General features: G+C 44.7%; 1 protein-coding gene across 14 annotated transcripts in view; it reads right to left on the reverse strand.

Moving 5' to 3' along the window:
* Positions 1-13,490, reverse strand: part of GTF2I (general transcription factor IIi) — a 104,259-nt gene that overhangs the window by 11,037 nt on the left and 79,732 nt on the right. For all 14 annotated transcript variants that reach the window (XM_024249943.3, XM_063725681.1, XM_063725673.1 and 11 more), the window contains 9 exons: positions 12,923-13,106; positions 11,500-11,558; positions 6,136-6,207; positions 4,709-4,892; positions 3,694-3,752; positions 3,222-3,296; positions 1,533-1,634; positions 560-625; positions 199-382 (listed from right to left, as the gene is read on the reverse strand). In XM_024249943.3, coding sequence (XP_024105711.1) covers positions 199-382; positions 560-625; positions 1,533-1,634; positions 3,222-3,296; positions 3,694-3,752; positions 4,709-4,892; positions 6,136-6,207; positions 11,500-11,558; positions 12,923-13,106 — 985 coding nt within the window. The remainder of the gene's footprint in view (positions 1-198; positions 383-559; positions 626-1,532; positions 1,635-3,221; positions 3,297-3,693; positions 3,753-4,708; positions 4,893-6,135; positions 6,208-11,499; positions 11,559-12,922; positions 13,107-13,490) is intronic.

A 13,490-nucleotide genomic window follows, 5' to 3' on the forward strand; every position in this document is an offset into this window, starting at 1 on the left:
CCAAAGTGCTGGGATTACAGGTGTGAGCCACTGCACTTGGCCGGAAAGTTTTAAACATATACAAGAGTGCAGCTTAAAAAGGAGTTTTTCTGACTCCAGAGCTAATTAGCCCTGCCAACAAACACGAACCCACATACCCATCTCCCAGTGTCAAACACAATCAACTCATGCTAATCCCACTTCATCCAATTTCCTTACTTTTTAATGATGAACTTAATTTTGGCTTTGTTTCTGAGTATCTTCTCCAGCCTTGGAATGCCAAAAGTCGATGGTCTTCGGAATGGCACACCCTCAGGTAAGCCCTCCACGTAAAAGTCTTCCGGGAAAGACTCAAATAACGCGAACGGCACCTTCACAGCTTGTTTAAGGCCAAGAGCTTCCCCTGCAAAACAGCCGCGTACACAAAACGGAACATGGGCGAAATGACGCCATTCAATCCCGAAAATCCCACATGTTGCCAATGACAGGGATACTCCAACGCTCAGTATCCCACTCTGCTCCCTCCTACTCCTATGAAGGCACCCTGCGCTGCAGTAAGAATGTTTCAAAATAGACTTACCGCATTTCTCATTGAAGAGATTTTCAACTTTCTGTTTTAGGTCCGTGATTTTGGCATTCCAGGCCTCTGCATATAAAACATAAGAGAGTTAAATTGCAGTACTTATCACAGTACTTATCAATACATGTTCACAGGCAGGAATGTTTCATCTTATTTGTGCATCTTGTTTTTTTTTTTGTTGAGACGGAGTTTCGCTCTTGTTGCCCAGGCTGGAGTGCAATGGTGATCTCTGCTCACTGCAACCTCCACCTCCTGAGTTCAAGCGATTCTCCTGCCTCAGCCTCCCGAGTAGCTGGGATTACAGGCATGCGCCACCATGCCTGGCTAATTTTGTATTTTTAGTAGACACGGGGTTTCTCCATGTTGGTCAGGCTGGTCTCGAACTCCCAACCTCAGGTGATCCGCCCGCCTCGGCCTCCCAAAGTGCTGGGATTACAGGCGTGAGCCACCGCGCCCGGCCTTATTTGTGCATCTTTAAGAAGAAATAAAAAATGCATAATCTTTTACCACGATATGACTTGACAACTACTCCAATCCTGATACATAAGCAAACTGTTTTAGTACATTGCTTTTATGTTGACTACAAATAAGTGAACAAATGCTGAAATAAAGAAAAAACAAATGAAAACCCTCAAAAGGCCCCCACAAATTATAGTGTCTACTACATGCGAGGTATGGTTCTAAGTACTTTAAATGACAGTATTTATAATCCTCATCATAACCTCATGAGAAAGAAAGTAATGTTATTACCATTTTGCACAAAGGGAAACTGAGGCAGGGTGCATTCGCCTGCCCAAGTGGCAACGGATTTGAACTCAGATCTGAACTCAGGCAGCCTGGCTCTACGGGCTATTCCTTTTACCTTTGATATATACTGACTCACCAATAAGAACAATTCACCTGGCAAAATGAAACATGATGAACGTATTCTATTTAAAACTATCAAAGAAAGAAAAATAAAACGCATATTTACCAAAGGAAAACTCTCTCCCTCGTGGCTTGAAGGGAACGTTAGAACCATTAGTCTGGGTCGGGGTTCGAACAGCTGAGGTTTGAGGATTGTTGTTATTAGGGCCTAAAGGACAATAAAAATAATGATAATCAACACACATTTAATGACGTAAGTGTCTCTAGGTTAAAATCTTCAAGTCCAGCCTGTGCCAGAAAACAAAGCTAGGTTCAAATTGAAATGGGTATTCTTGTCATTCTGGCGAGTTCCACAGAAACCATTTTTCTATTTCTATAGAAACCCATTTTTCTTTTCTTCTTCTTTTTTTTTTCTTTTTTGAGACAAAGTTTCGCTCTTGTTGCCCAGGCTGGAGTGCAATGGCACAATCTCAGCTCACCGCAACCTCTGCCTCCTGGTTTCAAGCGATTGTCTTGCCTCAGCCTCCCGAGTAGCTGGGATTACAGGCATGCACCACCAGGCCCAGATAGTTTCGTATTCTCAGTAGAGATGGGGTTTCTCCATGTTGGTCAGGCTGGTCTCGATCTCCCAATCTCAGGTGATCTGCCCGCCTCGGCCTCCCAAAGTGCTGGGATTACAGGCGTGAGCCTCCACGCCCGGCCCTAATTTTGTATTCTTAAAGCAGGCCTCCCAGGCCCTGTGAACTTGGATCTGCTCTTCAGGAAAGGCTGGCATCTTGTATATAAGAGAGATCTTCCTCTGATCTTTTCCGGAAGGAGGAAAGTAAAGGGTTCAATATATTTTTAATTCTTGGCATTTTTGAACAGAAATAATTAATCAGGTGTAAAGTTGTTCATGGATGCCTGTTGGCTATCTTATGAGAAAGCAGGCTCTCTGAAAGTGTGCCACATGACTAAATGGGGACTTCTGCGCCACTCAACACCAGTACAGCAAACTCTTATTTCAAAACATGACACCTGGGATATAGAGAATGATCCTAATGCAGTGATTTCCTTCTGCATTTATGAAGAGATGGAAGAAATATCCATACTTGACAGTTGGTTGGAGATTGTCTTTAGTATTGTATGCAGTATTTTAACACCGTGAGCCTGAAAACATGAGAACCAGCTGGGCGTGGTGGCTCATTGAGGTCAGGGGTTCGAGACCAGCCTGGCCAACATGGTAAAACCCCGTCTCTACTAAAGATATAAAAATTAGCTGGACTTGGTGGTGGACACCTGTAATCCCAGCTACCTGGGAGGCTGAGGCAGGAGAATCACTTGAACCCGGGAGACGGAGGCTGCAGTGAGCCGAGATGGTGCCACTGCACTCCACCCTGGGCAAGAGAGCGAGACTCTGTCTCAAAAAAAAAAAAAAAAGAAAAAAAACTTTTATTCAAGGCACTGCTGTTTAAACCACCCTAAACTTTCTTTCCTTAAAAGAATGAAGAGGAAAAAAAGATAAAACATTCCACGTAACTCTGCACCCTTATTTGTTATGACAAAGGAAAAGTATTTTAGGGCTTTTCTTGGGGGCAGTTTATGATGTGATCCATGTTATCTGTTTTCTACTAAGGATTTAAAAATTTTCGATTAGAAGCATTCAGAAATTTAGCTTTATCACAGGCAGCTGTTCACAGTTAAAGCTAGTTTGGTTAACGTCATCTGTATAAACCTGTATAAACACACAGCTAGTGAACTGACATAATTAGTAAACTAGAGAATGAACAGAAACATACCGAGGACTGGCCCTTACCTTCCACAGTGACCTCAATTTCAGGAACCTTTGAATTACTCCCAGGACTTCGTGGTCTTTTAGGGGACTGCAAAGCTGTAAAATAAGCAGAGTTCCTTTTGTATATTGTAGGGGGAAAAAAAATACAGAAGGAGATGCTTTATAAGAGCAGAGTATTAAAATTCATACAGTTTGGCTCTTTTCAAAGAAACCTGCAGAATTAAACTTGTAGTGTAATCCTCCACAGGGGCTCAACAAAGCTGTGAAAACATGAATGAACTGGGATTGCAAATGTGACATTTCCAATGAAATGTTTTTTTTTTTTTTTTTTTAAAAAAAAGAAAAGTAGTTCCATTAAATAAAATACCTTAGAAAGCAAAGTAAACAACTCCAAGCCCCATAAAGATATTGGCCGATTCCATATGATTTAAGGAATGCGGATAGAGTGTCTTAATGCGCTCAAATAGGATACGGAGTACACGTCGTCTCTTACCTTTAGTGTTTATTTTACTAGCCATCCCAGGAGGCAAGTAGGAAATAACTAGTTCAGGTCTAGAAAGAAAACCAAGAAATGTTACAGTAGCCAGTACAGTAGTGGTCTCACAGCCAGTGAAACGGTCGTGATGTGACCAGGGTTTTTTTTCTAAAGGCGTTCACAGAATCATCCTGTAACACAATAATTCCTAGTGTTGTGGACAAAAGACCCTGACTTTTCCTTCCCATGACTGGTAAGCCATTTTATGAAGAGTAAATAAATGACTATTTTCATTAAAAAAAAAAAAAAAAGAAAGAAAAAAAACCCACTAGTGTCCTTTCTTTAGCCACTAAAGTTCTGCAGAAATGTAGATAAGAAAATCAATCATAAGGCCGGGCACGGTGGCTCAGGCCTGTAATCCCAGCGTTCTGGGAGGCTGAGGCGGGTGGATCACCTGAGGTCAGGAATTCCAGACCAGCCTAGCCAGCACGGTGAAGCTCCGTCTATTCTAAAAATACAAAAATTAGCCAGGCGTGGCGGTGCAAGTCTGTAATCCCAGCTACTCGGGAGGCTGAGGCACGAGAATTGCTGGAACCCAGGAGGCGGAGGTTGCAGTGAGCTGAGATTGCGCCACCGCACTCAAGCCTGGGCGACAGAGCAAGATTCCGTCTCAAAAAAAAAGAAAGAAACTCAATCATCGATATTTAGTTGCTGTCAAGATTGAGCAGGAATAACAGAGCAGATAAAAACCAGCAAATTAAACTTCCATTCAAGTACTCAGGCATACTGCGAGTCACCACGGGGCTTCACGGTGACTCTGCGGAGGTGATTGTCACTATTTTCCTCACACGGATGAAGATGACTGAGTACGGGCAGGGGCAATGGACAGTACCTGGACTGCAGCTCACAGCCAGGCTTTGCCATCAAGGTCTTACAGCCACGCCTGTCACCTCTAGCTTGAAAAACATTTTAACAGAAATGTCATCTTATTGTTTTGATTCCAGAAACGACTACAGTGGTAAAGAGAACTTACTTTTTAACAACGAACTTGATTTTATTACTCCCGCGGACGATCCTTTCAAGTCGTGGAATTCCAAACCAGGTAGGGCTTCGGAAGGGAATCCCCTCTGGCAAGCCTTCCACATACAAGAACTCAGGGTTTGATTCAAACACAGGATATGGTACTTTTACTGCCTCGGTGAGTCCAAGAGCTTGAGCTGAAAGCGCAAGAGAAAGTAAGTTGCAGAGGATAACATTTGACACAGACATTCTTTTCTTTGTGTCTACATTCTCGAGTACAGTATGGACAAGCTCCCTACGGTCAAGCAATATCCACTTCATATTGAAGGCATTTTGCTTAGGATATGGGGCAAATCTGAAGAACGAGCCTAAAAAATAAGTGCTTTTAGGAGGAACATTTTAACACTTTCAATCAAAAGGAGAGTTACGTTATTAGTGAAAATGACCTCTGTGCTCTGGGCAGAAATGACCGAAGGCCATTCCACACAGCAGTGGACCCTGCTGGCCTTTGTGTTATCATCAAGAAGCAGGGTGTCTGTTCACAAACAGGCGGTGTCTACGATACAGCTAAGCAGCACTCAGTTCGAGTGGTCAGAGGCAGGGTAGTCAGGACTCCTGATCTGAGACAGGAAATGTCAACCCCAGGTATTGAGATAATGGACAGAAGTGCCCCGGGAATTTTGCTAGCACTGCCCACTCCTTACTTCCTTCTCCATGACAGACACACCCAATCAACTGAAACACTCTTTCTTGCTGAGCCTCCTCAGAATCGTTCTCAAGACAGCACTCCAGGAAACCGCTGTCAACAAATCTAAGCTGAAACAAATGATGAAACCTATTTGCCACATGGGTGTTAGCCAGATGAGAAGTACAAACAGTGGAACTGAAACTTATCCCAACACCTCCCTTCCTCTCCCATTCTGACACGTGAGAAAGTGGAATCCAAGAGAAATGAAGTCATCTGCTTGGTTTCAGTAGCAAGTGTAGTGGTAGAAAGAAACAGAAACCCAGTTTCTGGGACCTTCCTTCTTTAGGTCCTGAACTTTTCTTTTCTTTTTCTTTTTTTTTTTTATTTTTGAGACAGAGTCTCACTCTGTCGCCCAGGCTGGAGTGCAGTGGTGTGATCTTGGCTCACTGCAAGCTCCGCCTCCTGGGTTCAAGCCATTGCCCTGCCTCAGCCTCCCGAGTAGCTGGGACTACAGGCGCCTGCCACCACGCCCGGCTAATTTTCTTGTATTTTTAGTAGAGATGGGGTTTCATCGTGTTAGCCAGGACGGTCTCGATCTCCTGACCTCCTGATCTGCCCGCCTCGGCCTCCCAAAGTGCTGGGATTACAGGCGTGAGCCACCGTGCCCAGCCGGTCCTGAACTTCTATACTTCATTCAGACATGGCCCTTCGTTGATATGTTATTAAAGACATAAATACTGGCTTTTACTTACCAAACTTCAAATTAAAAATTTCTTCCACTTGCTTCCGTAGCTTGGTAATTCTGACATTCCAATCTTCTTTGACTGGAAAACAAAAAGAAACCCAATAACCATGTTATTTATCGGTGCTGTTGCAAATCAGAATGGATTTTGCTAGAATGTACTCTTGTTTGCAGTGATTCTTTTTTGTTTTGTTTTGACTTTTTTGAGACAGAGTCTTGCTCTGTCACCCATGCTGGAGTGCAATGGCGCGATCTCGGCTCACTGCAAGCTCCGCCTCCCGGCTTCACACCATTCTCCTGCCTCAGTCTCCCGAGTAGCTGGGACTACAAGTGCCCTCCACCACGCCCAGCTAATTTCTTTTTGTATTTTTAGTAGAGACGGGGTTTCACGGTGTTAGCCAGGAAGGTCTCGATCTCCTGACCTCGTGATCTGCCCGCCTTGGCCTCCCAAAGTGCTAGGATTACAGGCGTGAGCCACCGTGCCTGGCCTGCAGTGATTCTCTTAATTCAGTTTCGTTAAAAGCAAACATTTGGGGTCTTTTTTTTTAATCAATTAATTCATTTATTTATTTTTTATTATACTTTAAGTTCTAGGGTACATGTGCACAACGTGCAGGTTTGTTACATATGTATACATGTGCCATGCTGGTGTGAAAATTTGGGGTCTTAAAGAAAATAATAATTTCCAGTACTTGCCAAATATCAGAAAAATTGCAGAAAGACAGAATTTATTTATTTATTTAGAGACAGAGTCTCATTATGACGCCCAGGCTGGAGTGCGGTGGCATGATCTCAGCTCACAGCAACCTCTGCCTCCTGGGTTCCAGCGATTCTCCTGCCTCAGCCTCCTGAGTAGCTGGGATTACAGGTGCCCGCCACCACGCCAGGCTAATTTTTATATTTTTAGTAGAGACATGGTTTCACCATGTTGGCCAAGCTGGTCTTGAATGCCTGACCTCAAGTGATCCGCCCGCCTCGGCCTCCCAAATTGCTGGGATTACAGGCCTGAGCCACCGTGCCCAGCCTAGAAAGACAGAATTTAAATTTAAGTTTACATTGTAAATAAAGTGAAATTTGTCCACATGAAAGAGTGCTCAAAATCAGTGCTTCTCACACATTCCTCCTTGGAGAAGTCCCTCAGGGAACTCGGTCAGGGCAGGGAGGACAGCTATGTAAGGTTCAAGGGCTCCCACACCTGTTTGAACAACAGGGACTTTGCTTTTTCTACAGGCAATCCTTGTTTTATCTAACAGATGTGTGCCTAAAAATCTACATAAAGCAACACTTCACTAATCAAAGTGACTTTTCGCATCAGTAATCAATGATGAAGGGACGGAATTCATGTTGGGGGCTGGAGTGGACGCAAGCGTTGAGTGGGTCCAGCAGACGGAAACACAGCTGCCAAGTCTGGCCTGGCCTTAGCTTCTGCAGGAGGTGTGGGGAACTCTGCCTTCTACAATGTGATACTGGACAGAGAGCTGTCTGCCATCTTCGACCAATTCCGTGGCATTCAGGACACTGTGATAGGGGAAGCAACGCACTTTCTCATCCCATGGGAGAAGAAACCAATTATCTGTGACTGCTGCTCTTGCACATTACACGCCAATCATTACTGTGAGCAAAGATTGGCACCATCACACTGGGCATCCTCTTCCCGCCTGTTGCTGGCCAGGTCCTTGCATCTTCCAATTACGGGAGAAGCCAATGAAGAATGTGCTGCCGCCCATCTCTGCGGAGGTCCTCAAGCTGGGGGCGGCTCAGGCTGACGCCGGAGAACTGATCACACAGGGAGAGCTGGGCTCCAGACAGATGAGCAATTAACTTCGGAGCAAGCAGCAACCTTTGGGCTCCTCCTGGATGCTATGACCTTGGATCTGACCTTCAGGAAGGAGTTTGCAGAAGCAGTGGAACCAAAGAGGTGGCTCAGCAGGAAGAAGAGAGGGCCAGATCCGTGGTGGCAAGGACTGAGCAGCAGAAGACGGTGGCCATCATCTCTGCCAAGGGTGACTCCAAGGCCACAGAGTGGCCACCGCAGGTGACGGCCTGATCAAGCCCACAAGCTGGAACCATGGAGGACACTGCGCACCGGCCCTCCAGCTCTCAGAACTCACCCACCTGCCTGCGGGGCCATCTGTGCTCCTCCAGCTGCCCCAGTGCAGGCTGCCCTGCCCTGCCCTGCCCTGCACCTCCTCCAGCCAACTGGGCCACAGCAACAATGACTTTTACTACCGCCTTCCTTCTGTCCCCACTCCAGAAATCACTGTGCAATTTCACGAATGGCTTAAAGCAATGGACATAAAAGGAAAAATCACTTCAGAAAAAAAAGAAAGCAATGGTGAAAGACCTAGAAACGTTATTCAGCTTCACTCACAGTGACAGTGGGGTGTGTTTTCCTATCCCTAAGACAACCATTACCTTTTAAACATCAAAATTTAAAAAACAATCAAACAAAAACCAAGCTATTATAAAGACATGTAGAATATCACTGATGTGGACAGAGTGTTCAGGTGTGGACGAGGTGCGGATGAGGATGGAGGTCAACTTGGAGACACTGCAGGATGACTGAAGTGTTTCTGGATGAGGAAAGGAGGGAAAGAGAGAAAGAGGAAAGGGGTCAGGGGGTGGAGGGTTCGCCTCGGTGTGGAGGTCATCTCTGATTGCTGACAAACGCAGTGGAAAATGTTGGAGAAGGTCTGACAGTATCGCTAAAGTTTGGTGGTTTCAGAAAATCTTATAACATTTCCTTTACTTTAAAAGAAAACTTAGCATATCAAGGGTTGAATGTGAGTTGTTTTTTCCCTGTGGATTTCAGAGTAGGCCATTCAGCCACAGAAAATAACTCTGGATGAACCACATTTGAATACTACCAATAAAGACCTCGGACTCTCCTCCTCTAAGGTCGAGCGCCTCTATTAACTGCTCAGCCTCCTCTTCTGCCCCGCCCCCACCCCCTCCTCCCCCACCTTGCTCCCCCGAGGCAGGACTTCACAGCCTCCTCACAGAGCCAGGTGCCACCTCCCACTCCATCACATGCCTGGCTCCACTGCCTTCTCGCGTGTGACATCTCCCTTTCACCAAGCTGAGGACACTGTGCACCCGTGGTGTGTTTAAGCAGACAATTCTGATGGCCACCAAATTCTTTTGTCATGTGGTCTGTGACTTGAATTGTCCTGTCCAAAGACTAATGCATGTTCCATGGGCAGGCCAAGTAAGGTATTGTTGGAATGAGGAACCACCAAGCACCTTTAATTCCTTCCAAGATCTTTTATGAATGGGACAAAGTCAAGTGCTGTTAGTGACGACAAGAGTGGAGATTCTCCTTCTGATGACGGCTGCTGCACTCTGGTGACGATGGCAGGTCCGGCACTGCTCCAGCACCCAATCCTTGCAGTGACTTCTATGGCGCTTGCACATTCTTTATATGATAGAGGCTTTGCATTCTCAGTTTTTGCAGTCACTCACTGTCACAAATGCCCTTAACAAAAGCGGTGACTGCACTCCTCACAACCTTGAATTTGAGCTTTGTCTTGAGAAATGAAGGTTTCTACAGGTTTCATCATGTTCAGACTAATTCAAACTGAAGATCTACCTCCAGGAAGATTTTTCTTTCTCCATTACTTCCCTGAGCAAAAAATGTGTCACTTCCAATCTTCAATTCTTCACCAGTACTTTGATTGCTTGACCAAATCCAAAGCATGCTGAGGTTAACCTATGAGTTCAGCATTGACTTTTATCTTCTCCACTGCAGGCCTCCTGGACCAAGATAATTTTGTTACCCTGCTACAGAATTTCTCAGCCACTTTCCATGCCATAAACCACACAAAATCTATTTGGCACACTGACTGACCTTCACTAATGGCCACAAGGTACTGTGAGAGCTGAAAGAGAAGTATTTTAGGGCACACCCAGGAACCCAACTTGAAACATTTGTTCACCTTAGCATTTGTGAGCATGATTAACTGCACAAATCTATAAACACCTAATACACACACAAAATTCATACTTGATTCCTAACACTTATTTCCTGACAACAGAAAACTTCACACTACAGGGTACGGCCATTTATTGGTTCTTGGCAATGCAAGTTCCTAAGGTGGTTGATGATCTACAGATTGCGGTCACTTCCTCTGACATTACACAACGGCAAACAAAAAGAAAGAGGTCGGGTGCAGTGGCTCACGCCTGTAATCCCAACACTTTGGGAGGCCAGGGCAGGTGGATCACCTGAGGTCAGGAGTTCAAGACCAGCCGGACTGACATGGTGAAACCCCATCTTTACTAAAAATACAAAAATTAGCCAGGTGTGGTGGCGTGCAGATGTAGTCCCAGCTACTCAGGAGGCTGAGGCGGGAGAACTGCTTGAACCTGGGAGGCGGAGGCCCCAGTGAGCCGAGATCGCGCCACTGCACTCCAGCCTGGGTGACAAAGTGAGGCTCCGTCTCAAAAAAAAAAAAAAAGATAGGAAAGAAATAAAGGCAAACTTAGAGCTCTAATAAAGAAAATAACATCATTCATTGAACAGAGACTTCTTAGATGTTCCCTATTAGGCTGTGATATTTGTGTGCAGGTCAGAGTTACAGTCTTTGCCATTTTAGGAACAGGATACACATGAATAAACATTAAGGTCTAAATGCATATAGCAGGTACTATCCCCGAGCAGTTGAAATGTTTGAAATGTGGCTACTTGGAACTGAAATATGCTGTGAGTATGAAAGACGCGCCAACTGTCAAATAAAGAACATGGGATAAAGACCGTGAAATACTTCCTTGTTTATTTCTTTATAATGATTACAGCCTGAACTAGAACGTGGAAGATTACACACGTGGCTTGCATTTGTGGGGCACACTGCCTTTCTCGTGGATGGCAGCGGTCTACGGTCAAAGCTTGAGTTATCCACGCACTGCAGGTATTCACATTGATAAATCAAGGAGTGCCTGGATTGAGCTTCTGCAAATGATTTTTTGGGGAGGCAGGGGAAGGAGGACTTACATAATTTTAAAAGATTAACTTTTAAAAGCTTAAAAAGTATTGATCTGTGCTTTTTTTTTTTTTTCTGAGAGAGTCTCACTCTGTTGCCCAGGCTGGAGTACCGTGGTGCGATCTCGGCTCACTGCAAGCTCCGCCTCCCGGGTTCATGCCATTCTCCTGCCTCAGCCTCCCGAGTAGCTGGGACTACAGGTGCCCGCCACCATGCCCAGCTAATTTTTTTATATTTTAGTAGACATGCGGTTTCACCATGTTAGCCAGGATGGTCTTGATCTCCTGACCTTGTGATCCGCCCACCTCAGCCTCCTAAAGTGCTGGGATTACAGGTGTGAGCCACCGAGCCCGGCTGATCTGTGTTTTTAAAAAAGGATTTCACAACTAGTTTACCTGGTGTATTTGTTCTTGGCTGAGTAACTTCAGTGGTACTGTGAGTCAGAAGTTCTGGTCTGTAAAAACAGAGTTGATATTAGTAATAAAGCATTTAGAAGCAACTCACAGGCCTTTCTCACACAGCTGTGCATTGTCAATTAGTTATAAATATGGTTCATTCTGCCTTCATTTTATAGTGAGAAAAAATCATTTTGGTGACTTGAGTTTATTTTGAAAATGGCAATTTTCAGATATTCGGGTGAGACCTTCAAAGTCATCCTATATTTAAGATAAACAGGCAAAAGTCACTTTTCCCCCAAACCAGCTCAATTCTGTTTCTGAATCTTAGATGAACTGTCCCACAGCACAGCCAGAAGCAGCTTGCTGTAGCATCTTAAATGTTTCCTATCCCTTATAACTCAGTCCCAACAAACACACAGAGGCATGACCCCAATCAGTAAGCAAGGTTTACCCTTCCACATCCCATCAATGAGAGGAGAGAGGCCTTCTGTTCCTAACCCTGCACCCAAGCTAACCATTGTGTTATCCTTCAAAATCAAGCCAGAATTACCTTTCTAAAGGGCAGATCCACATTATTTTCAGAGGGATCTGCCTCGAGACCATTTCGTGACTGCCTCTGCTTTCGTAGGATCTGAGGCCTTCCTCCACTTGCCCACCCAAGTCGATCCACGCAACCCCACCACGCCCACATGGCAGTCCTCACTCCACACACAGTGGGTGAGTTCTGTGGATATGCCGGCATATTTGCCACCCCCTCCCCCTACTCATATGATTTCCTTCACTTGAAACACCTCCCGTCTCTTCTGGATGCCCAAGCGACCGAGCTGGGTGTGCCATCCTTGCCTCCTCCCTTAAAAACGCTCAATAACACTTCATTGCATTTTTCTATTTTTTATTTTTTTATTTTGAGATGGAGTCTTGCTCTGTTGCCCAGGCTGGAGTGCAGTGGCGTGATCTTGGCTCACTGCAACCTCCGCCTCTGGGGTTCAAGTGATTCTCCAACCTCAGCCTCCCGAGTAGCTGGGACTACAGGCTCGTACCACCGCTTCCAGCTAATTTTTGTATTTTTACTAGAGACGGGGCTTCATCATGTTGGCCAGGCTACTCTTGAACTCCTGACCTCAAGTGATCCACCCACCTTGGCCTCCCAAAGTGCTGGGATTACAGGCGTGAGCCGCCGCGCCTGGCCTTCAGTGCATTTTTCTTTGTATGAAGGCCCCAAGGACAGCGTTCTTGTTAGACCCAATTTTGCACATCAGATGCTTATACTAATAAATATTTGTTCACTAAGTGAATCTAAATATTAATGCCTTCATTGTCAATAGAAAGAAGTCATAAGATAAACAAAAGGCCCTTCTTCATCAAATTAACCTCTTCTCAGGGAAGACACTGAAACTATTTCTGCAGATTATCATCTTACCTTTTAATAACAAATTTAATTCGATTGCCCACTTGAATGATTTTTTCCAGCCTTGGGATTCCATACCATGAGGGACTTCGGAAAGGAATGTTTTCTGGCAGTCCTTCCACGTACAGATCATTCGGGTGTGCCTCAAATTTTTGGTATGGTACAGCCTTGGCTTCAGTGCTCCCCAAGGCTTCCGCTGGACAAAAATCAAAGCAATTCGGGAGACTACATTTGTATTGAAATCAGATTTTAGTACAATCCAAAGAAAGGCACAGGTCAATTTTGTTTTACTTGAAAAAAACTCTTTTTAGAAACAGATTTATTAACTATTGAATAGACTTAATACAGCAAAGACAAGTAGAGATGACTGATTATCAACAGCCAGATTTTGGCAGATTTAAGTGTCCTGGTCCTAAGACAATCTTAATAGCTCTGAGATCTTTAAAAGATTAAAGTTTGTTTTTCAATATCCTTAGGAAGAAAAGAGAGAAAGAAAATCATCATGGACAATAGAGGACACAGCCTAAATACTATCTGGAAGCAGCCTTTTGCTACTAACTGTTCAGGACCGTAATTACCC

Source organism: Pongo abelii, chromosome 6 (genome assembly GCF_028885655.2).
Source record: "Pongo abelii isolate AG06213 chromosome 6, NHGRI_mPonAbe1-v2.0_pri, whole genome shotgun sequence".
Taxonomy (NCBI): Eukaryota; Metazoa; Chordata; class Mammalia; order Primates; family Hominidae; genus Pongo; species Pongo abelii.